At 54.9% G+C, this 22474-nt stretch overlaps 6 protein-coding genes across 6 annotated transcripts; 4 read left to right on the top strand and 2 right to left on the bottom strand.

The window, feature by feature from the left end:
* Window positions 1-499: 499 nt before the first annotated feature.
* PG986_006914 (D-galactonate dehydratase) lies at window positions 500-1815 on the top strand (the record flags this gene model as incomplete). The annotated part of the gene is made up of 5 exons (XM_066843136.1): window positions 500-675; window positions 733-842; window positions 900-1011; window positions 1067-1436; window positions 1558-1815. 5 exons carry the CDS (start codon window positions 500-502, stop codon window positions 1813-1815), a joined length of 1026 nt encoding a protein of 341 aa, XP_066699248.1.
* A 448-nt stretch (window positions 1816-2263) lies between these two features.
* Window positions 2264-3519, top strand: PG986_006913 (uncharacterized protein; the record flags this gene model as incomplete). Its single annotated transcript, XM_066843135.1, has 2 exons — window positions 2264-2611; window positions 2668-3519. 2 exons carry the CDS (start codon window positions 2264-2266, stop codon window positions 3517-3519), a joined length of 1200 nt encoding a protein of 399 aa, XP_066699247.1.
* A 383-nt stretch (window positions 3520-3902) lies between these two features.
* PG986_006912 (glycerol-3-phosphate dehydrogenase) lies at window positions 3903-5219 on the bottom strand (the record flags this gene model as incomplete). Its single annotated transcript, XM_066843134.1, has 1 exon — window positions 3903-5219. The coding sequence occupies one exon, from the start codon at window positions 5217-5219 to the stop codon at window positions 3903-3905; it is 1317 nt and encodes a 438-aa protein (XP_066699246.1).
* Window positions 5220-7492: 2273 nt separating this feature from the next.
* On the top strand, window positions 7493-10429 carry PG986_006911 (uncharacterized protein; the record flags this gene model as incomplete). The annotated part of the gene is made up of 1 exon (XM_066843133.1): window positions 7493-10429. The coding sequence occupies one exon, from the start codon at window positions 7493-7495 to the stop codon at window positions 10427-10429; it is 2937 nt and encodes a 978-aa protein (XP_066699245.1).
* A 2349-nt stretch (window positions 10430-12778) lies between these two features.
* On the top strand, window positions 12779-13979 carry PG986_006910 (repetitive proline-rich cell wall protein; the record flags this gene model as incomplete). Its single annotated transcript, XM_066843132.1, has 3 exons — window positions 12779-13052; window positions 13122-13211; window positions 13270-13979. The coding sequence occupies 3 exons, from the start codon at window positions 12779-12781 to the stop codon at window positions 13977-13979; spliced, it is 1074 nt and encodes a 357-aa protein (XP_066699244.1).
* A 2149-nt stretch (window positions 13980-16128) lies between these two features.
* PG986_006909 (uncharacterized protein) lies at window positions 16129-21224 on the bottom strand (the record flags this gene model as incomplete). Its single annotated transcript, XM_066843131.1, has 5 exons — window positions 16129-16497; window positions 16647-17609; window positions 17750-19231; window positions 19300-20993; window positions 21086-21224. 5 exons carry the CDS (start codon window positions 21222-21224, stop codon window positions 16129-16131), a joined length of 4647 nt encoding a protein of 1548 aa, XP_066699243.1.
* Between the last annotated feature and the right edge of the window lie 1250 nt (window positions 21225-22474).

The following is a 22474-nucleotide window of genomic DNA, read 5'->3' as shown; positions in this document are numbered from 1 at the left end:
GTCCTTGATTTCTGCCCAGTCACCTGCCCAAGTGGCAGCGACAGGGCTATAATGACTGAGAGGTTTTCGGCCCCTTCAATCCTCAATCGCTCGTCATCATATCTGCCACTACTGGCCAAGGCCTTGTACACAAATGTCGGCTGGGGACATGATGCCCAAACAGTCGGCTATAAGTGCGCAAAACAAGGTGATGAGTGCCGGAATGCCACATGAGAATGCCACACGAGTTGGAACTCTTTGCAACCGTATTGCTGCACGTCGGGTGTGCCTGGCCAATCACGTCAATCTGTCAGATCCCAATCTGGAAAAGGCAGCTTGAGATCCACCCTCTCCACGCACTCGACCCCGCGGTTTGTCGTTCCCCGAACCGAAGTTCCCCATCGAACCACCACAGCGCAAAAAGCCCCGCATGCCATCGTCTTATAAACGAGGTGAAAAATGTGTTCGACTCTCAGAGTCCCATTGATGAATATGTCAACTAAACAAGCCAATTCGAAATATGGGTAAGATTGCGAAGATCGAATACTTCCGGGTGCCGCCGCGATGGCTGTTTGTGAAGATCACGGACGATGCTGGCGTGACCGGGTGGGGCGAGGCCTCGCTGGAAGGTCACACACAGGCAGTGGAAGGTTGTCTTGAGTCTTGGGCCACTCGCTACGTTGGACTTGAGGCAGAGTAAGCAATGAAACTAGTGCTGGGCATGTTTGACTCGATGTGTTAACGAGACGATAGTGACATCGAGCATATCTGGCAGCTCTCGTACAGGGGAGGGTTCTACAGAGGTGGCCCGGTTCTGATGAGCGCTCTGTCTGGAATCGATATCGCGCTCTGGGACTTGAAGGGTGGGTAGAATCGTACGCTGTGTCAAATTCTGGACTGTTCCGCTGACAACTTTCTAGCGAGGAAGTTGAATGTGCCTATCTATCAACTGCTTGGGGGCAAGGTCCGTGACACGTTGAGAGTCTATGGATGGATAGGAGGTGACAGGCCTAGCGACGTCGAGGAACAAGCGTGTGTTGCATCTCAGAGCCCGTCTTAGCGACGAACTAGCTAACCCGGTCTGCAGCAAAGCGCGCATTGCACAAGGCTTTGATGCTGTCAAGATGAACGGAACGGAAGACTTGGGCTGGCTCGACTCACCCAGAAAGCTGGACGAGTGCGTAGCAAGAGTGAAAGCCGTCAAGGCCCTGGGGCTCGATGCCGGTGTCGATTTCCATGGCCGGGTGCATAAGCCCATGGCGAAGCAGCTGGTGACCAAGCTCGCCCCTCACGAGCCTCTTTTCGTGGAAGAGCCGTTGTTGTCCGAGAATATCGGAGGCATCAAGGACCTTGCAGCTTTGAGCAGTGTGCCAATTGCCCTTGGCGAGCGGCTGCATAGCAGATGGGACGTGAGGCCCTTCATGGAGGCCGATTGCGTGGATATTCTCCAGCCTGATGTATCCCATGTAGGGGGCGTTTCGGAGATGCGTCGGATCGCATCAATGTGCGAGACCTACGATGTGGCCTTGGCACCCCATTGCCCCCCTGGGACCCATTGCACTTGCGGCTTGCGTCCAGGTCGACGCGGTATCCGCGAACTTTGCGATCCAAGAGATGAGTTTAGGGATCCACTACAATGTCGGAAGGCAGGACCTGAAGAGCTATACCAAGAACCCCGAGATCTGGGACGTTGATAAGGGGTATATCAAGTTGCCGATAGGACCTGGGCTGGGTATAGAAGTTGACGAGGACCAAGTCCGCAGCCTATCCAAGGAAGCCAAGGCGTGGATTAGCCCAACATTCTCGGGCCCTGGCAAGGAGCTGAGAGAGTGGTGATGCAAAACCGTGTATCAGGCTGCGGAACCTCTGGACTCTCTAAGTCTGTGGGAGAATGTCGTGGGTAGCATAATGGAGATATCAAGGGTGTCACTCAAAGTACCGCACCACAAATCCATATGAACTATTTTGGATAATGATGGATAATTGGAATACCACTGCGGTGCATTTTATGTATGCTATGTAATCTTGTATGGATGCTTAGTGAAAAATATCAGTGAGATTCCAATTCATTAGTGATTTGTTGGTTGCCTGTGCACATTAAAGGCCGAAGGAACCGGGCGCTGATTAATCAAAGCTTCTTCGATCGGGTCGCTGCTATCTAATCGCCCAGGTCCATCATTGATGCAATCATCCATTTCCGCTCGTCTTCTGGATTCCCGTTTCAGCAAGACCCCAAATCGATCATTCCAGATCTGCCTCATTCCAAATGCCATCGTCTCCGACAATGGACGGCAAGTCTGCTGGAGCCCAGCAGGCCTGCAAGGCCGTCCGCTGCATCCAAGACCTGCGAGCGCTGTCTGCAGCCCCAGCTTATCCGCCCATCGTTAGCATCCCCAGAACTTCTCCGGAGCGACTTGCGCAGGCGTCTCCGGACACCGACGATCACGACCCATCATCGCCCAAGAACGCCCGCACCTACCTCTACCTCGCCTACGGATCCAACCTATCCGCCGAGACCTTCCTCGGCGTCCGCGGCATCCGGCCGCTCTCCAAAGTCAACGTCTCGGCCCCGGCCTTCGACCTCACCTTCGACCTGCCCGGCATCCCGTACCGCGAGCCGTGCTTCGCGAACGTCGCGCCGCGCAAGCACCTCCCCGACCCTCCCAAGCCCCCCAGCGGCCGCCGCAGTTCCCTCCTCCCCCTCGTGACGACGACGTCGAAAAGGCCGCGGGACTGTTCCCCTCGCTGCCGCCGCCGCGCGCGCCGACCTGGTCCAAGGGCCTCATCGGCGTCGTGTACGAGGTGACGCCCGAGGACTACGCGACCATCATCCGGACCGAGGGCGGCGGCGCGGGCTACCTCGACGTCCAGACGCCCGTGGTCGCGCTGCCGGCCCCCATCACCGTGCCCGAAAAGCCGCCGATCCCCGAGCTGCCGCGCCCCTTCCTCGCGCACACCCTCTACCAACCGCGGCTGCCCGATGCGCCACCCGACAACGATGACGGCCACGACGAGAACGACGGCGGTGACGGCCCCAAAAAGCCTGAAAAGAAGTGGTGGTACAAGTTCGTGACCCCCGTCCGCCGCCCCGAACCCGACTACGCCCAAGCCAGCGCGCGCTACCTAAAGCTCATCACGGACGGCGCGGCGGAGCACGCCCTGCCCGACGACTACCAGGCCTACCTGCACCGGCTGCAGGCGTACACGATCACGCGACGGCGCCAGGAGATCGGCAAGTGGCTCTTCTCGCTGCTGTGGCTGCCCCTGTTCCTAGCGCTCATGACCTTCAGCCGCATGGTCTCGGACAAGGACGGCAACATGCCGCGCTGGTTGGCCGTCGTCATGTCCGTCCTGCTGAACCTCATGTGGATGAGCTACGATGCTGTGTTTGTTAAGTTGTGTGGTGATGGCGAGCGGACGATGGAGGAGGATGACGGCGACGATGGCGAGAGGGTCGCTGCGAGGAACAGGCAATACCGTTGGCTGCAAATGGAAGATGGAACCCTTAATGAGAAGAACCGGCTGTTAAACGACTGGTAAGCTGACAAGGATCAGATTTCAGTATGAAGGTATGTATTCGTAGTCAGTAGTCATGTGGATTCTTGGTTCGGCCTCTGAAGCATGTAAAAACTGAACAGTCATTATTTCCCCTGGGATCACAGAGCACCCTGTATTACAGTTGTTGATTACACTGGAAAGTTTATCAAGATGAATTTGAACTTGTTAATGTAAAGTTTCTAAGCCTTTCCAGCCTATAAGTGCAGTTACCGCGACCAGTGTTTGCTGAGGGTATCAATGCTCGCCTTTCGATCCATGGGAGATCACATCGTCCCATCCTAATCACCCTTTAAAACTCCTGTCCTGTCCTGTCCTGTATGTCCTGTATATATAGTCCCAGTCCATTCCATTTTCGTAATGCCTGTTTAGTTTCTGCCCTTGTTGATCAACTGCAACAGATCCTGGTAGGTGTTCTTGCCCTCGATAATATCGTTGACTGCAGTGAAGAGGGGGTAGTCCTTCTCCATGTTGTGAACCTTCAGGAAGCTGTGAACTTCCATCGCCGTGGTAGTACCTTGCAGCTTCTGGCCGTTCAACTCCTTCGCCTCAATCTCAGCCACACTGACGCCCTGCTCTACGGCATGGCTTGCGCAGCGGAAGTTTCGTCCACTGCTGCAACTGGTGATCAGATCGGCCACGCCCGCACTCTCGATGGTGAAGGTCTCCGGTTGTACCGTCTCTTTGAAAAACTCCTTGCCAAACTTGATCATCTCGAGCAGACCTCGTCGCACGATCTCCGACTTCGCGTTGTCTCCAAGCCCCAGGCCTACAACGAAGCCGGCGCCCAGCGCGACAATGTTCTTGAGGGCACCGCCCAGCGAGACACCGGCCACGTCAGACACCATGCTGACTAGGAAGTAGGGGCGCTCGAACAGGGTCTGGAAAGTCTCGTGGTCGAGAGGGGGGTATTCGGAAGGCACAGGCACGAGCTTGGTCTTGCTGGTGCGTCCTCGGGCGTCCTTGTGCTGCATGTCGGCGAGCGGTGTGAGGGGAGTGATGCTCAGGTTGGGGTCCGACTCTTTCGCCGAGCCACGAATCGGAGTCGTGGCGCGGGGGGGACGGGTTGCGCGAGCTGTCCATGGGCGGGGGTCGTAGGCGATAGTCGTGCCGCACCACTTCTCGGCGGCGATTTCGGAAGCGATGTTGGCACCGCTCAGGGCGCCACAGTAGATACCGAGGCCATCGCCGATCCATTCGGAGAACAGCGAGATGCCCTCATCTGTGACGTGTACACCCTTGATGCAGGAGATTCCTCGGGCGAATGGCACAATCTTGCCCTTGATCTGGGCCGACACGCGGTCGATGAACTGATGGGGAAGGTTGAAGATCAGAATGGAAGAGTCCTTGACGGCATCTACCACTGAGGGGTTGGCAATGAGGTTGCTGGGGAGCTTGATGCCGGGAAGGTACTTGACGTTCTCATGGTACTTGTTGATGATGTGTGTGATCTTCTGGGGCTCATCGCCGACAGACTCGTCGTAGTAAGGGGAATCCTTGGGAATCACGACATCCTCCTCGTACACCCACATGTGCACCTCGGGCTCGAAGATCTCGGGGTGCTCCTTGGTGTTCTCAGCAACGATCTTGGAGATGGTCGAACCCCAGTTGCCAGACCCAATGACGGTCACCTTGTGCCGCTTCTCGTGGGCCTGGGCCTGGGTTGAGAGGAAGCCAGGGGACATTTTGACGGAAAAGGAGCGCCGAGAGGGAGATATAAGGCGGCTTTGGTATGGTGGGGAAGAGCCGTGAAGTGTCCGAAGGTGGGCAGATGCGGTGCGGAAAAGGTGGGATGAGCGAGCAGTTGCTACGGGGGCCGGATAGCGAATCAAGATACGCATCAATACAGATTTCGGGCTGGTTTCGAGCTGGGAAGCAGGACACCCTCTCCTTTATAAAAACAAGGCCGGAGGCTCAGGTGCTCAGATGTCTAGGCAGGTGCTCCAGTACGGTCGTACAGCTAGCTACGTGCAGAGCGATGAAGTTCTTTCTCCAGTCTGGCCTTGGTCTTGGTAGATGTGGATGCGAACCCTTGCCAATCAATTCTTCGGCCGAGGAGGGCTTTTCACTGCCTAGGCACCTGGGAGGGAGAGGATGGCACTTGCCATCCATTCTCCTCCCTTCTGTCCCTCTCTGCCCTTCCCCAAGAGCAACATAGATTCAGTTACCACGTTAGTACTTGATTCCCACCCCGGCACCTGGTCCTTCCAGTAGTGGCCGTGTTCGTTCATTGAGCACGAAATCGACGGGCCAATCGCGGTCTTCGCATGACGCAAATATCAGATAAGCTCCAGGGAGATACGTGACCGCCTACCGGTTCTGGCCAGCTCCATCTCGCTCTAGAATCTGGTAGAGTAGCCCGAGGGGCAGGTAAGCGCTGTAATAGCAAGGCCTGACTATCACTACCAGGGCGGCAATGTCACAATGTCACAATGTCACATCCTCAGCTCAACTCTCAGATGACAGCGGCCAAGTCCGACCGTTGTCCAATGTGCCGAGGAGGCTCGTGGACGCTTCTGATCAGAACCAGGTAGTCTGGCAGTTGCATGGCGGTTTGCCCCATAACGGTCCAGCGATCTCGTTACATCCCGGACGAGGATCGAGGCTCTGCCCGTAATTGTTAAATCATGCGACCGACACATGTGAAAGCCCTTCCCAACATACCGTTACATACCGTTCCTAAAGCCCGACTTCACCAGAACGCCGTCCACGCAGTTTCTTGATCGGCATAATCACATCCATTATCAGGTAGTGTCGTATTGGTCTTCCAACAAATTTGACAGTTCCTCCTCAGATGTAGCGGACAACTGCCTCACTGTCTGCTCACAACAGAGACTTGTTATTTTCTTCTCTTCTTTCTTTTCCTGTTTCCATGACTACTGGCAACTATGCATCCCAGGGACCACAGATGGCACGGTGGCACGATCAAAGTCAATTGCTCGATCATGACGAATCCTATGAACATGATGGAATCTGCTTAGTATGGACAGTACGGTGCAGTATGTATATTCCCAGACTAACCCTTGGGCCTAATTGATCGTTGCAGCCCGCCGGATTCCATCTTTACTGCCATCAATCGAAGCAAGTCATTCAATTGACGGAGGGACCCGTTTGTGCCTTGTGCCTGTGCATCCTGCTCGTGCTTGTTCGTGCTTAACCTTAGGCTGGATTGGCAGATAGGAAAAAACGAGCCCGACCGTGACGCGGTTTCGTGCTGCAAAACTCCACTAAAAAGTCCCCCCGTATCAACAATAGGCGACCCATCTCTACCAAACTGAGCCGACTGAGGGTTACCACCGCCCTTTTCAACGGCTAAGCGCGACTGGGCCTCCGCCTTTACATATACTCCAATCATAACGTGTTCATATTGTTTAATAGTCGATTTGTATCTTGTATTGTATGTATCGTTTTATGCAGCGACAATCGGGCAGTGAATCGCAATTTCAACGCCCGTACGGATTACAGGACCATGCAGATGTACTTGCCTCGTCCTGTCGCACACGGCATGCAGCTTCCCTTTTGACCACCCAATCCGCAAACGGCACGCAGCAGCGCCTGCCGTCAGTCGCTCACCACCAATCAACGAGGACGTAATGAACGTCGAGCAGTGTCGCAAAGCCTCAGCAGAGGTTCTAGCGGGATCCAGCACCAGTCGCAGCATCGGCCCAACCCTCGCAAGTCGTGCCCACGAGCGAGAAAAGGCATTGCTGCAATCCGAGTCCCGAGACAACAGCAGCAAACAGGCGGGGAGGCGCACGCGCACCACACGTGCTCTTCGGCGAACCACGGAACTCCCACACCACTGCGCACGCGTACGCGATCCAACTTGATTATACGCTCACGTAGCAGGGGCCCCGGCGGCACGGACTCGCCCCAAATCCCACGACCGAAGTCCACAGCGCCCATCGTATCGCGATCATTATTGCGCCGCCGCTCTTCGGGCCAACAGAAATCACCAATGCCGAGTGGCTCGACCCCGCGCGAACGCCGGCCGTTGGGGCTGGCGCAAGCCTGGAACCTCGCGAAGGCAACCGACGACGATAATAATAATAACCAGGGCGACGAGACATTCGATCTTAAAAATGCTTTCGATATGGCAAAGGCGGAGGCAGACGGGGTCAGGCTGGGGTCGCCCAGTCCGGCCCCTCGGCCTCAACGAGTAAGCAGCAAAGATTCACAAGAGCTAGGGTCCGTTCGCAATGCCGGACGAGATCTTGGCCAGCAGTTGAAGAAGTTCGATCGAAATCACCAGCTCGCAAACGGCAGTGGCCCCCTAAGAGGGCTTTTCACGAGGAGGAATAGTATCGGGCCCAAGGTGACGGAAACTGCGAATGCCCTTGCTGCCAAGTCTAGCGAAGGCGGCTTGCAAGATGCTGAAGGGCCATACGGAGCAAGTCAGGAAGCCCATTCGAGAAAACAGTCATCGGAAAGCCTCCTTAGCGAGGAGGACTATCACAGGTTCTCGCCTCTGCCTTCTATCGAGCCCAGTCGGGTCGATATGGACCGGTCTCCCAGCAGAAACCGACCGCACTTTTCTCCCCGGAGAAGCTACAACTCTCCTAGCAAAAACCGACCGAACTTTTCCCCCGAGAAAAGCTACAACTGGCAGCTCGACGCCGATTTCACTGCTGGCGATTTGCAGATCTCCGATAGTCCGCGCATTAAGGCTGCAAAGACCGACGACCGCGAAACGAATCGTGCTTCCCCCAGTGCAAGCTCTCAAGCCTCGGATAGTCCCAGTGGTCGCCGCAGTGATGCCAGGCTGGAGCAAATTCGACAGCGGGAGATTGAGGCCGCCGGAATCGAGTTCCCCGAGGGTGACGAAAGCTTTCCCAGGAAAACCAATCGGCGTTTGGATGAGATCAGAGCAAGGGAGATGGAAGCCAGATCCAGAAGAGCCGTCGCAACAAGTAGGCTGGACGAAATTCGCATTAAAAACTCAGAAGCTCGGTCGGAGTCTCAATCACCAGAACTGGTGAAAAATACGTATCAAGACCATCCCCATAGAGCGTCATTTAATGGTTTGGATACTGCCAAAACAAATGGTGTTGGTGGAGAAGCGATCAGGGATAGTCCCTTCCCAACGTCAAGGAATCTGCACGAGAGACACCCCAGCAGAGCCTCCGACAACGGTGCTATAGGAAAGACTGGGATATCTGAGGGACTGTCTAGAAACGATTCCTACGACCTGTTGCGTCAACTTGCCCGCGCGACAAGTGCAAGCCCTTCCCCCCCACCTCCCGCCAACACGAAGAACACACAGGAGTTACTCTGGCAAGAGCCGATTATCAAGCAAGAGCCTGCTGCAGAGAAGGAGACCACCAGGCCGCGCTTCTTGCGCGATGACAGACGTCTGAGGAATCCTGAAGCTAAGGGTTTCAGGGAACGACTTTCTGTTGGTTTTGCTGGACTGCGTAAGAGTCTATCTAGCGCCTCCCAGCCAGAGAAACGGCGTCTTAAGACGACGTCGGAGCCTGACCCGGTTGACCGCATTCAAGCCGAAATGAACCTCTTCGCACCGCAGGACAATTACTCGGAAAAGGGTTCCGTTCGTGCTCCTTCACCTGCAATGTCAGATACGACAGATGATGAGGAAACGCCCCGTCAGGATCGCGTTATTGATCCTTTGAGTCAACCAACCCCGCGGGTCACTGGGGCATACGTTGACACGCCAGCGACGGTCAGGGTTAAGAACGAAGATGGCGGCGTACCCGAGAAGGTCCCAGAAGCTAGAGGCTCTCTGGCTTCCAGGCTGCTCTTTGGTTCCCGATCCCGAACGTCCAGCAAGAGTGAATCGGAGTCTAAGGAGCCCGAGATCAAGCAGGAGCCCGAGATCAAGCAGGAGGAAAGCGATGGATCGGGCAGAACCGGGAGAACCAGCTCGAAACCCTCCTCACAGCGCGGCGGCTCGCGCTCCGCCTCTCAGCGGCGCCGGCCTTTAATCAATACTGCCAAAATCCCTACACCGTCAGAAGACCTCCGAGCTATTCTTCGTCACAATCAAATTGATGATTCAACCCTGGATGATGCGGAGTTCGACCGGCTACTAGCCGGGTCCAATTTGGATCACGATGCACTCGAGAGGGTTGTTAGTGAAACCATTCAAGCCGTGGATGAAGCTTCAGGAGCCGCCCACTCGGCAGAGCGAGAAGAGGAGCTGGAAAGACAAAGGATAGACCGCATGAGTAAATCGCTCAAGACCGGTCTTCTCAGTATCCGTTCTGCGAAACAGGGCATTGAGCGTCTCGAAGGCAAGGTGGCACAATCCGAACATCAGATACCACCAGACCTGGCTACCGACCTGGGAAAGCCCGGCAGCTGGAAGTTCCCAAGTGTTCAAACGCAACAGGGCGATAGTGCGATGCACTTTTCGATCCCCCGTCTCTACCGCAGGAAACCTCGCTTTGCCTTCACACCTTTCGGCTTATTGAGCTTCGTATTACTTACTTGGTATACGCTGGAATCTGCTTTCTGCTACTTGTATGTGTCAGACTACGAGTGTCTGCCAAGCTATCCCTGCGACTGGTCGCCACACGAGCCATACTTTCCCTATTCCATGCCGTTCATGCTGGACGAGTGGACGACTGGCGGAAAGGGCCGTGAACTAGCCTGGCGTGTCGGCGAAGAAGTTGGCGATTTGGCGGCGGAAGTAACTGATTGGATTTCGGGCGACGACTTTACGAAGAGAGATACCATGTACATGGACGCGTGGGAAAGGAAACGGCACTGGAGGAGACTGAGGAAGAAAGGCCTAGTCAAGAAATGGGTCGAACCCCCCGAGTACCGAGAGAAGATACGGAGCTGGAAGGCAGCCTTCCAGGCGCGAGAACGAGCGCGCGAGACCGGGGACGACTGGGATTACGAAATGACGTTCAGCGAAGACGAAAGACTGTAGTGTCTTTTCGTACATAATTGTGCAAAGATGTGGTGCGACGTTCAGAGGCACTCGCAACAGCATCATCATCAGGGGGTTCGCAGTACCACCCTCTTTCATCACCATTCAGCGTTGGTGGATGAAAAGCATCCGACCTTGGCATGGCTCAGGATACCACACAGTTGCAATTGCTTACAGGAGAGGATAGTTCGTTCGGCAAGGCGTTGGCGGCATAGTTGATAAGCAAGTGTTAAATGCAGCTTCAGACATGAGCATCAATGTCAAATACCAATACAAACTTCACATATACTACCATTGTAACCATACGCAGAAACTTACTACTAGGAGGTCGATGAAGTGCAGGCCCTACGAGGCCATGGACTTGGACGTCTCTCCGACGCTCGCATCTGGACCAGCTACCAGCCCTGTTTTTGAAACTGCACAGGGATAGAGCTGAGCTGACCTATGGTACAGGATGATTCAGCTGCAGTGTAAGTGTCGATGAGAACCCCATGCAGCCAACCACCCGACTTCCCACCATACCATGCCACATTCCTGTTTGGATGCGACCCACAGGTGTTGATTCCTTGGGTCTGTCTGCCTATTGAAGCTCTTTCTTCTGGGTGTAAGCAGCCAAGTAAGTAAGCCCAACTACACACTCTCTCTCTCTCTCTGATGCGGGCAGTACCTGACTAGCTGGCTGACACCAGGCGGAAAAGACGGTGGGCAGTTGTCACCTGCATTCGCAGCTACAAAGCAGGTTTTAGCTGATATATCACATCCTTGCATGCAGGTCTTGGGGTGGTGGTCTAGGGTGGTCTGAATGGGCGCCTTCTGTGCGACCCAGCAAGGCCTGGCTGGTAAGGCGTAGCAGCAGTAAGTATGCAACTCACCCAATACCACCCAACTCGTTCCACACCCACCATCCGCAAGCCAAGCATCGCATGTCTACCAGTCTGCCTTTCTTCTTTCTCTGCCCCGCACGTCATGCAGATCCTCCCCCGGCCTAGTTGCCCGGACATGAGTTGGAGGGTGTGTATGGGGCCTTGTTTCTTTTACACACACACATACACCATTTTCTTCCCCGGGCACGACTTTGCGCATCTCGGAAATCGAGATCCTGGATCCTCTCGAGTCCCGACTGGGGGGGTTGGTATGATATCAGACCACAAAACATCAATTGCGGCTTGAGCGGCATCAAGCCTGTAGGCAACGACAGACGTTCAATGGCTGCTGCTGGGCTGCTGGGATGCTGCTGTCGCTGCAACAACGGCCTCTCACGCGTTTGCCAGCAGATAGTCCCGTTCTGTACACCCCTTGGTTCCTCCATGGACGGAAATAGACAAGTCAGGTCCCATTACAGCCCGAAGCATCGCAGTCCGGCCGTGCTAGTTTTCTCCATTGCGGCCAAGCCCAGTCGCACTATTTTCAACCGCTTCGAGATCCATCAGCCCTGCACAGGTAGACAACGTCATGATTCGATGGTGTGAGCTGGGAAGAGGATCCCTGGTCTGCGGTTGTCGCTTTTTGGTGACCAGCACCTCCCTGCCTTAGCTGGTCTTGGCCTGCATAACCGATAGGCCAAGGCAGTAGCCAAGGGTATACATGGTATACAGTAGTATAAACGCCAGCAGATCTCCCCAACCACTTCCAGTTTCCTGACACGTTGTTTGGTAAACATGCCACCAACTGGCCAGAGCCCACAAACGCAACGCCAGGCCGTCCAAGAAGAGTGCTCGCAGATCCATCCCAGGACGACATTGCGTCTCCTCACTCACAAGCCAGACAGGCTTCCTGATGAGGACGGGCACCCTGGTCGGCGATAGTCATAATATTGCTCTCCCTGCACTCGTCTCGTGGTCGTGGTCCACCCTTGTGGTCACTCCGGTTCTCGTATTGTACTAACCTATACCCCTCCGTTCGCGGGATATCGGCTAATGCCCGATGAGCTCAAAGCTGGCCATGCCGGTCAGCCGGGTTGCCAAGGGGAAAAATACACTGGAAGAAGGCCGGGCGATGACGAGATGTCATCGAGCCTTGTCTTGTACGACTTCCCGTCGGTGTTCACTGCATGATGCGTCTGGAGATGGAGATATAAGGTCCCTGCCATCCCCTTTTTGCTTTCTTTTTCCGTGCCCACCACCAAGACTTGATCACTCAAGCCGATATATCTCCCAGCCAACTGAATATCACTGCCTTTGGTCGTTGTTGAGTGACTCGTTCGTTAAGGTTACTTAAACCCTTGTTTCCTCTCACGACTCGAGTGTCTATCTACCCACAAGAACCAGTTCCGATCAACTTTCGCTACCCTGCTACTACTTTTTTTTTTTTTTTTACACACAGTCCATCCCAAGTTTAACATACGTCAAGATGAAGGCTGTTATCACTTTGTTGGCCCTAACCGCCAGTGTACTGGCAGGAAAGGAGCACGGAGGTGGCTACCCGCAAGGCCCTCCTAGCTACGTAACCTCGACAGAGTACGAGACCACAACGGTCTGTCCTATCACGGAGACCTACACCCAGTCTGGCTCTACCTACGAGGTTACCACGCACACAACATCAACCATCACCGTCACCTCATGCGCTGGCGGAGACTGTGGAGGAGCTGCTGTTACAAAGACACTGCCCGATACCACCGTCGGTAGTAAGTTTATCTGCATATAGCCTCTACTGGTTACATCTACTTGGCGGTTGGCTAACTTCCACATCGTAGCAACAACTGCGGTGGAAGTCACTTACACGACAACGTGCCCTGTTACGGAGACCGTCACGGCTCCCGGTCACACTTACACTACCATTTATAGTAGGTAGCCATTGACTTGTCATATTATCCTCCAAATCGATCCTGACACACAACTTAGCCACGACTAGCGTCGCCGTCACAAACGTGGAGACCATCATCTACGCAACTGTCACCGGTCCCGCCGTGACCAAGACAGCCGCGACCGAGGTCTACACGACCCTGACGTCGCTCTGCCCCGTTACCGAAACCAAGACGATCGAGGGCGAGACCCAGGTCATGGTCTGGACCTCGACGTCGACCATACAGACGGTGGTGCCCGTCACGGCGACGGCTTACGCGTCGTACACGGTGACGGCGCACAAGACGACCGAGGTCTTCGTCACCGAGATCTGCCCCGAGACGACCTACACGACCGTCTCGTCGGGCCACACCATCTACGTGACCGAGACGGGCACCGAGACCGTCACGTCGACCAAGGAGTACGTCGTGACCGAGACGATCCCCGTGACGGCCACCAAGGAGGTCGACGTGACCAAGGTGACCGAAGTGTCGACCCCGCGCGTCGAGACCGTCTACCCGACCGTCTACATCACCCACAGCGACACCACCATCGTCACCTCGCTCAAGCCCTACCCCACCACCGTCAGTGCCCCCGTCACCAAGTCGGTCGGCACCACGTCCGTCTACACCGCGTCCCGGCCGCCGCCGCCGCCCGCTTCCACCAGCGACAGCGCGCCTACTACCGTCCCGACTGCTCTGGCTCCCCATGCTACGCACGCCGCCGGTGCTGTGCTCGTCGGTGTGGCCGGCTTCTTCGCCATGCTCTAGATGCTCTAGAGCAGAACTTGAAGAATACAATTGCAACTTTGCAGCATTCTCGGGGGGTCGAGGTTTCAATTCTTGGAGGGGGAGATTTCTAATGAGTTCATGACCATGAGCAACGGCTGCGATATACATGAGGCGCTACGGACATGGACAGACACGCTCCTTTTTAGATACCTATTTTTTCACATACTGCATTTCGCTCACACCGTTGGCATGCGATGGCGGGTCAAAGCATCTTTGGAGGGTGGGCGGCAACCGAGAAACAACAGTTCAATTTCTTCGCCTTGGTTGGAGACTATAATGAAGGATCTGGATGGTATCATTTTCAAAAACTAATGCTATAGTCGTAGTCTTTAGATTCTTACATCAATTTATGTACATAGATTCAGCGCCTCGAACCTGAAAAGGGGACGGGGTTACTGCAAAACCAATACCAACTTCTACGCTTCTGAAGAACAGCTGACCAGTCCCTGTTCGCCTTTTCATACGCCGCCGTTTCTTGTTTCTGGTTCTTGTTTTGACTGCATAGATGAATCAAGTCGAGTGGGCGTCATCCCCGTCCCCCATATCCCTCCTGTCTGACGTAACGCGGCTCGTAACCTGGTCAGCTGCGTAACACAGAACTCCCCCATAACAAGCATTTTGTCGTCAGGTCTTACCTACTCTTTTTTCCCTCTCCTCTCCTGGCTGATGGACTTCATGCATGGTATGATTCAAATCCCTCAGGCCATCATGCACGTCGACAATCTGGGCGAGCCTATCACCGAGGCCCGTTAGATGAAAGCAGTCCAGCCACCCCAGGTATGCCGTCTGCCTATCACTGTTACTCACTGCGGTCAGCTTTGCATATGCACAATCGCGTTTGCAAAGTTCGCCTCCTCCTCCTCCTCCTCCTCATGTTGCCAGGCCGATTCCAGCCCTCTCGCCTTTTCTCTTCCGCCGAAACAAGGCCTTTCCAGCACACCACGTCCCCTCCGCGTCCCCACCAGTGGGCATGTCGATCTGGCCCCCATTCCATAGATACCTACGCAAGGCGTGTTTGCTGCCGCTGGTCCAGCTCACAATCTCATCTTGTCTGCAGCTCGAAGCTAGTGCAATACCAAGCTCCGGCAATGAACGGCGTTGGAAAGACGTACCTGCCCAAATACCGCCTGCCGCATGTATGTATGTACGTCGTAGCAAAAGGGAAAGCTGGACAGCACACCTGGATGGTGTATGCGTGTAGTGTATGTTACTGCGAATCTGTCCGATGTCATGCTCTCTTTTGCAGTGCTCGTGTACTTCTGTGTATCTTGCATGTGTAACGCCGGACGAACACCTGCGCTCAGAACCCCCCGAGTCAAGCAATAATGAGCTCTGCCGAGGAGCATGCCCGAGTGTCACGGCTGAGGCGAGGCAACTGACCCCTTCTCACGGGATCCCAAGATAAAGTGCCTGTAAGGATTTGTCCGCCCCGTACAATGCGCCTAGCCTTCGCGATCCAGTAACCCTCCTTCCAATATCCCGATTGCAGTTTTCCTTTTCTCGCTTTGCATACTGACTGGCTTGCCCGGCCGCGTATTTATGTTATTTGGTTTTAAGTGCGGTTGCGCGCCAGAACTTACCTATGCACATGGCCAGGACAACAAGTCAAGGAAAGCAATGCATGTGGGTATGTGCATCTTTGATTTCTCTCTTCGGTGTCCACGTTAATACGCAAGCGAAGTGTTCACTCACTCACTACACGCATACGTTGATAGATACATGGAAACGGTCCGTTCCTTGCGGGACATGATGGAAGAAGTGCGTCCCCCGTGACTCCGATATATGCAGTATGGTTCTCGTGATGTTGCACGTCTATCCAGCCCCTTTCCGTATCACGCCTGGTCTATGTGTGGTCGGCAAACAAATAACCTCCAAAAAATGAACTCCACATGCAATCGTACATGTTCCGTGAAAGCTCAAGTCGAACCTTGTCTCTCCACTCATGACCCTGGGGTATACCACAAAAAGACGCCTGTCCTCCAAATCTACCAAGTCAAGCCGTTGAGAAGTATCTACCGCATCGCCTATTGGGCCGTCTTAGGCCCATCGGATCAACGCCCACTGCTGAAGCCGCAAAGTCGCCCTATTAAAGCCTGCGGTGACCAAACCCTCTTTGCCCGTGCGACTCCTATTCGCTCATGGCTTGGAGGGCTTGGTTCAGGGGCATCACCCTCAGACTGCGGCCTCTCCTCAATCCAGGTCGTGTCGGAGGGGGCATGAGTGTTGGGCTATCGGTATCCTGCCATTTGCGGAAGACACTCTTCATGTCGCGTGGAATGCCTTCAAGAACCACTGTGGAGATGGGCACGAACGGACGGTCCTCCATTCCGGCGGCGAGGATGGCGTACTCCTGCGCAAAATCAAGGGCGTTGTGGAACGATGCGTACTGCGACTGTGCACGCTTGCCCACGATGATGTAAAGCTCGAAGAACGCATCCAGTACGTAGATGCCCGTAGGCTGCAGGTCGGACTGCGAGAAGGGACAGACTTCGACAATCTGGGAAGCACGACGTTAGTAAATGCTAAATATCTTCGTCCTGCGCATAAGCAGCCGCGTGGCGACAAGGCAAAGCGAACTGAATAACGCGCAAACAGGCAGCCCATGGTTGCACGAATGCGGCCCGTATGCTAAGTGGTGTAACTTACCTGTTGCTTGGAAGCTTCGTCGCTCATGAAGAGTCTGCTGCAGTACTTCTCGTAGTTCGGTTTGAGACGCCAATGGTCTGCCGATCCGGCCTTGGCTGCGGTGCCTGCCTCGAACAAGGCCCAGAAATCGTCAGGCTCGCGGCCGTCTTCGACCTCTTCCAGCTCCCCCATGAGAGCATAATCCATGCCTACAAGACGCGCGCAGCTGAGCTCATCCACACCACTGCCCTTGCCCTTCCACAAGTAGCAACGACCAGAGGTGGTGATAAGGTAGGGGAACCCGGAGCATAAAGACACCGACAAGAAGTCAACTTCGTCGAAGACGATTTGGCCCATGTATCGCCTACCACAGAGTATGCGAGGAGCAAGCGAGTCGTACTTTATGCTCGAACCCCGTTGTGTGATCACGATACCTCCTAGAGCAGCTAAGAATTCGGGGGTCTCCTTGCCTTGCCTGAATTTGATAAGATTGCCACCCAGGCTTCTCGCTTCTTGCGAAACGAAGATCGAGACGTCTTCCACAACAGGGCCAGGAACCTCGCAGCCCGCCCAGAAGTATACTTCGCATGTCGTCTTTCCGCTTTCGTTGTTGAAGGTGTGCGAACAAAGATACATCTCACCCTCGAACAAATGCCTTTCGTGACCGGCTCGCACAGGCACCTTCTTACCGTCAGGCGAAAGCTGGAACAGTTGTGTATCCAGCGTTCTGATCTGCGGCGCCGATGTGCTAGGTCTGTTCATGAGCAGTTCCGCAGCGTCGGCACGGTAGTCACGTTTTGGTCGTTGCGTCCCAAAGAAATCGGTCAGAGCACTCGAGCTCTCCATGGCTAGTTTTGTAGGCGACCACGCTGGAGATGTCGCGACCGGTGATGTTACTTGAGGGCTGGGGAGTGGCCTCGGTGAACCCCGAGACTCGCGATCGAGATCAAGGGGCTCGGGTGCGGGTTTGGCAGCTCTTGTATCCTGTGCTGGGGGAAGGTTGGCAAAGGCCGGGCACCAAACATGGGTCTACGCGGCTCAGGCTCTGAAATCTTTTCCGGGCCGGCTGCTTCTCCTCTTCTCGGTGACAGTATGGGGTCGGGAAGTGGTCTACTGGGGCTCACCAGCGGCGGGGACTTGAGTTCCGGGCCTGCTTCTTGTCCTCTTTTCGGGGACGGTATGGGGTCGGGGAGTGGTCTACTGGGGCTTGCCAGCGGTGGGGACTTGTTCTCCGGGCTCGAAGGTTTGCTGAACAACGGCTTGGGGGTGGCTTCGCTCAGTGGTGATTTGAGAGCTTCCCGCTGAGGTGACTTGTTTCCATCTTGGTTTGACTCGTCGAGGAAACGAGACATGCGCTTAGCGTTCAATTTCCGCGGGGAAGCAGGCTGAGATGAGCTCTCGCTTTCATCAGGTCGCTTGGTCGGCGAAGGACTTCTATGGCCTCCAAACAGAGCAAGTTGCTCTTGAATCTTAATCGATTTGCGTCGAGGCATGTAGCCGGGTGAAATGGCTGGCTCATCTACAGGCGACTTGGCATCGGGCTTGGGATCAGCGACGGGCGACATTGGCTTCTCGGACTCTTTGGGCGAAGTGCTTCCGAGTGCAGGCGAAGAGGGCTTTTGGGGTTCTGTTGCTTCTGGCGCCTTCTGCTGGGCAACAGTGGGTGCTGGAACCGTTGTCGGTGCATTTCTCTTTGGCCCGCGAGCACGACCTTTCGTCAAATGCGTAAGTTTCGGCCCCGAACTGCCCTCGCCACTATCGGTTGAGGGAGTGCTGCCCTGTGAAGTTGTGCCCCCATTGTTTGAGTTGCCGGATGCCATAGGGGGAGGTCCACGGGCGAGTAAGCCTGCCAATGCGGGATTGAACCGATTGGCCAAGCCTCCTCCGATCTTGCCTGGGAGTCGGCCGGGGGTACTGGCTTCCTTTTGAAGCGTAGGCGCAGCATGTGCGTCGTCCACCGCCCGGGCCGAGGGTTCTGGCTTTGGAGACTCTTGATTTGTATCAAGGCCTGCTTGGCTCGACTTTCGAGCAAGGGAGTCTGACACTGAGCCGGACCTGTCATGGCCAATTCGGCTCATCCTTCTGGCTAGGAGTTCTGGGATTGGATTGGGCTTTTCCGCAGGAGTAGAAGTTCCGGGAGCGGACGACTTGACAGACTTGGCACGTGCAAGCTCCAAGCTCTTTGCCAAACCTTCTGGTATGGGGTTCTCACTGGCGTTGCTGGTGTGGCGGGTTATTCCTCGTCCCGTAGACTGTACTTCCTGGAATTCCTTCTTCTTTGCCAGTATCGCCTCCTTAAACTCATCCACGCGTTCCGTCTTCTTGGGACCGCCTGTCACATTCAATGCAGCTTTCCCACGCGTAATGTTGTTCTTGAGTTCATCTGGGGCCACATAGTTTTGTGTGGTTGCTTTGCGCAAATGTCCGAATACGTTCTTGAATTCGGGATTCCCAGAAGCATCAAAAGAACCACCTGGTGTTTGTCTTGACTTGAGACTTCCCCTGAAGTCCCTCGTAGGCATTGTACCAGACCGTGGCTTGGTGGCCGGTAGCGGCGGGCTTTTAGGATCGCGAGCACCGGAAGGTTCGGCCTCGGTGTTTCCCACCTCAGCCGTTGTGGTGGAGTCGCTAGGAGTGTGGCGAGTACCGCCGTTCCCCCAGTTCTTTGACTTACGAGTATAGGCGGCGTCGCTCCACCAGTACGATGACTGACAACAACGGGGGTCGGAGGCTTGGATGCCGTGCCTGGGGCAAAGTGCCTCGTAAGTCCGCCAATACTGACTTCATGTTTGTGGGATACAGTAGGTGTCTTCGCAACCTCTGATTGCGGGTTTGTTGCTTTCTGGGCCTTCGCCTTCGCAATCTCCGCCATCCATGCTGGTTGATTGGACGGCGTAGATGTCAGTTTTGGCTTGGGCGAGTCTGGTTTGTTCAAGGCGGACTCGAGCCAGCTAGATTTCGTAGGACTCCATCTCCTTGGGTCCATTGTTTTGGACGGGGTGTCCGGCCTCTCCGCGTTTGATTCGGAAGGCTCAGGCGAGGGTTTAGTGTTGAGCTTCAGTGAATTTGTAACCTTTGATGAGATAGGTTCATCATCCGCAGTCTCGTCTCTGCCATAGCTGGAAGTGTCTCGACCGTGGCTTGAAGTAGGCCGCGAGGTCGAGCGGGAAGTAGGCCGCGGGAACGACTCCGTCGATGTCTCCCGCATATACATGCTCTTCGGTCGTGCCCTGGGGGTGGGCAGATCGCTCCCAGTTCGGTTCGAGAGGACCGAATCAGCACGCTGCAGTCCTGTCGGTGACTGCACGCTCCATCTCTTACTTATGCTATCGTTGCGCTTCATCATTGCGCTCTGCACGAACCCGCCCATTCCCTTGGTTGGTGAGGCTGGCTTGTCCGATCGCATGGGTGAGCTTCGTCCCAACTGGGAAGACATAAGCGCTTCGCCCTCCTGGTTTGTTCCAGTTTCTGCCACTTCTTCACTCTCGGGTGGAGCCAGTTTCTGCGGGGCTGACAGCGGAAGTGGTGAGTCGCTGCCACGACGCAAGTCGAGTGACTCTGGGCGGGGGCTCCTTTCGTCTGAGATGCCCTCATTGGATATGCCCCGAGACATGCCAGGCAGCTGAGTGCGTGGCGAAGTCATATCCGTTCGCTCGTCGTCTTCCACCTGGGTTTTTCGATATGCCTCCGAGTTATCACCACGGTCGGCTGTCTGCCGAAACCACGCGGGATCCTTGGATGACAATGACTGGGCTATCTGATCTCGGGACATGGCCTCCGGATCTTGTAGCGCATCGTTTAGGGCAGTACCCGACCTGGCTGCATTCTCGGCTGCAACCACGGAGAGAGGCCGGCTTTGAGGCCTGTTTGAGTGTTGTGACTGGGGCCGACGTTGTTGCCAACTCAAGCCTCTTACAGTAGAGTTCCGTGTCGGTGACCCGTTGCCCGCTGGCTGCTTGTTGTCACCGTCGAACGGAGACTCGTTCTCCTTGGAGGGAGACGTAGAAAAGGAACCCCGCGCAAACATCGAGTCTAACGGAGGCAGGTCCCTTGGCGTTTGAGGGCTCCCAGGTGGCTCTAGGATCGGGGAAGACTCGAGATTGAGGCGTTCAGAACCCTGTGTCGTGGTGCGCTGTACCGACGGCGGCGGGGTGTTGACAGGCGACGATTTTTGAGGTGAGATGGATCTGGCACGTTCTAGAGAAGAAGAAAAAACAAAGGACTTGTTAGCATCAATAGAACCAAGACCTTTGAAACGTGGGCACTCGACGACACGTTGGGCGGGATCGTGCCCCGATTGCCCCCGAAGAAAGCACCACTCGCGTTGGAGATAATGTCTCAATCGGGAGCCGAAGCGGAAATTAGGCACTGGGGAGCTCCAGCAACAGTGACCGGGCAAAGGCAAAAGAGGCTATTTTGATTCATAGGGTATCGTACGTAGGAGCGGGAAGATGACATACCTGCACGGCGTGCTTGCCTTTCCTTGCGATCTTGCAGTATCTTTTCTTCCAATTCACGGGAGCGGGCTTCGTCCTCCTCGGCATGCCTGTCTCCCAGCTCGCGAACTTGGGATAGAAACTTCGATACGTCTTCCGACATGGCTCTAAGAAAACAAGAACAGCAGCAAGGTCGTCACGGGCATCTGATGGAGCTCGAGCTCGGCAAAACAACTTGCTATGGACTTTGACCAAAACAACTTAAGCGGTTAGTTCGTGGGGGGCCACAGTCTGCCCACCTGGGAGGGAATAGCAGACAAGGAAATGGTTGCTACAGGATTGTGACTAGCAGCGGTAACAAGCAGATGGGTCGCGCTTTGGCGGGCTGCCCGGCGCAGAGCTAATTTGGAAAAAGAGAGGCTTGAGGCTTCCTGCTATGGTGCTGCCTCGTCCAACTCTCTTTTAGGAGCGTGAGTCGACGGCAATTGTGGTTATATATGGTGTCGTGTTGTGTTGTTTGGTGTTGTTTTCGCTAAGGTTTGAGTGGGTTGCACTTGCACTGTCTTTGTACCGCCATTGATGCTTATATCGAATCAGGCCGGGATTTGTGGAGAGTGGGTTCCCTTTCCCCCTCTCTATCTTCGTATGCAACCGCAAATGGATCTCAGCCCATCCGGTTGACCAGTGTCGTCGGGCCAATGTTTCTTCGGCCATGTGCAGCTGCTGGCTGTGTTTTGGTTCTATCGAATGTATCTGGGAACCCAACCTAACCTACTGGCTGGCTACATGTACATGCCATTGACACGCACCTCGAAGGCTTGACGGCATGCGGCATAAAGAGTTAGGCATGGTCCCTCCCCATTCACCCCTGTTAGGCCCTTTCCACATTGGCAACTTCCAGGTTTCGTCCGGATCAATGCCACTTTGTCATGATCATTCGTTTTATAGCGTGAGCGCTTATATTTGGCAATAAGTAGAGAGAGGCTCTAGCTACCTGAGCGTACATTCAGGAAGCGTTACTAGGAGAAAAGTCTGACACCCCTGTCGGTTGCTTTGTTTTGGTCGTTTGTTTTGATTTCCAAATGGTGTGTGCTCGATGAGATCTAATTGCTTGGGCCACCCAGTCTACTTTGCACCTCTTGAATCGCTACCTTTATCTGCCATGCTTCCGTATGTCGCCTTGGTGTGGTAGATGACAGCTGGTGCCGTGCTATTGTCTTTCGGCCGACGACGTAAGTTCAATCAATACTCTATCACCCTTAACGCCCAACGAAGGAGCGTTTCCGTTTCCCATCCACTTGCACACCGTAGGCGAATTCGCTACCATGTAGATGATCGGGGATATTAGTGGCACTCGGCAGGCATTATGGCCCATATTTCGGGTCGGTGCGGAGTCAGGCTTCATTACTTGAC

Source organism: Apiospora aurea, assembly GCF_038362705.1.
Source record: "Apiospora aurea strain CBS 24483 chromosome Unknown utg000005l_segment0_segment0, whole genome shotgun sequence".
Lineage (NCBI taxonomy): Eukaryota > Fungi > Ascomycota > Sordariomycetes > Amphisphaeriales > Apiosporaceae > Apiospora > Apiospora aurea.
The sequence above is the reverse complement of the archived record's forward strand: the minus strand, read 5'-3'. Positions and strand labels throughout refer to the sequence as shown.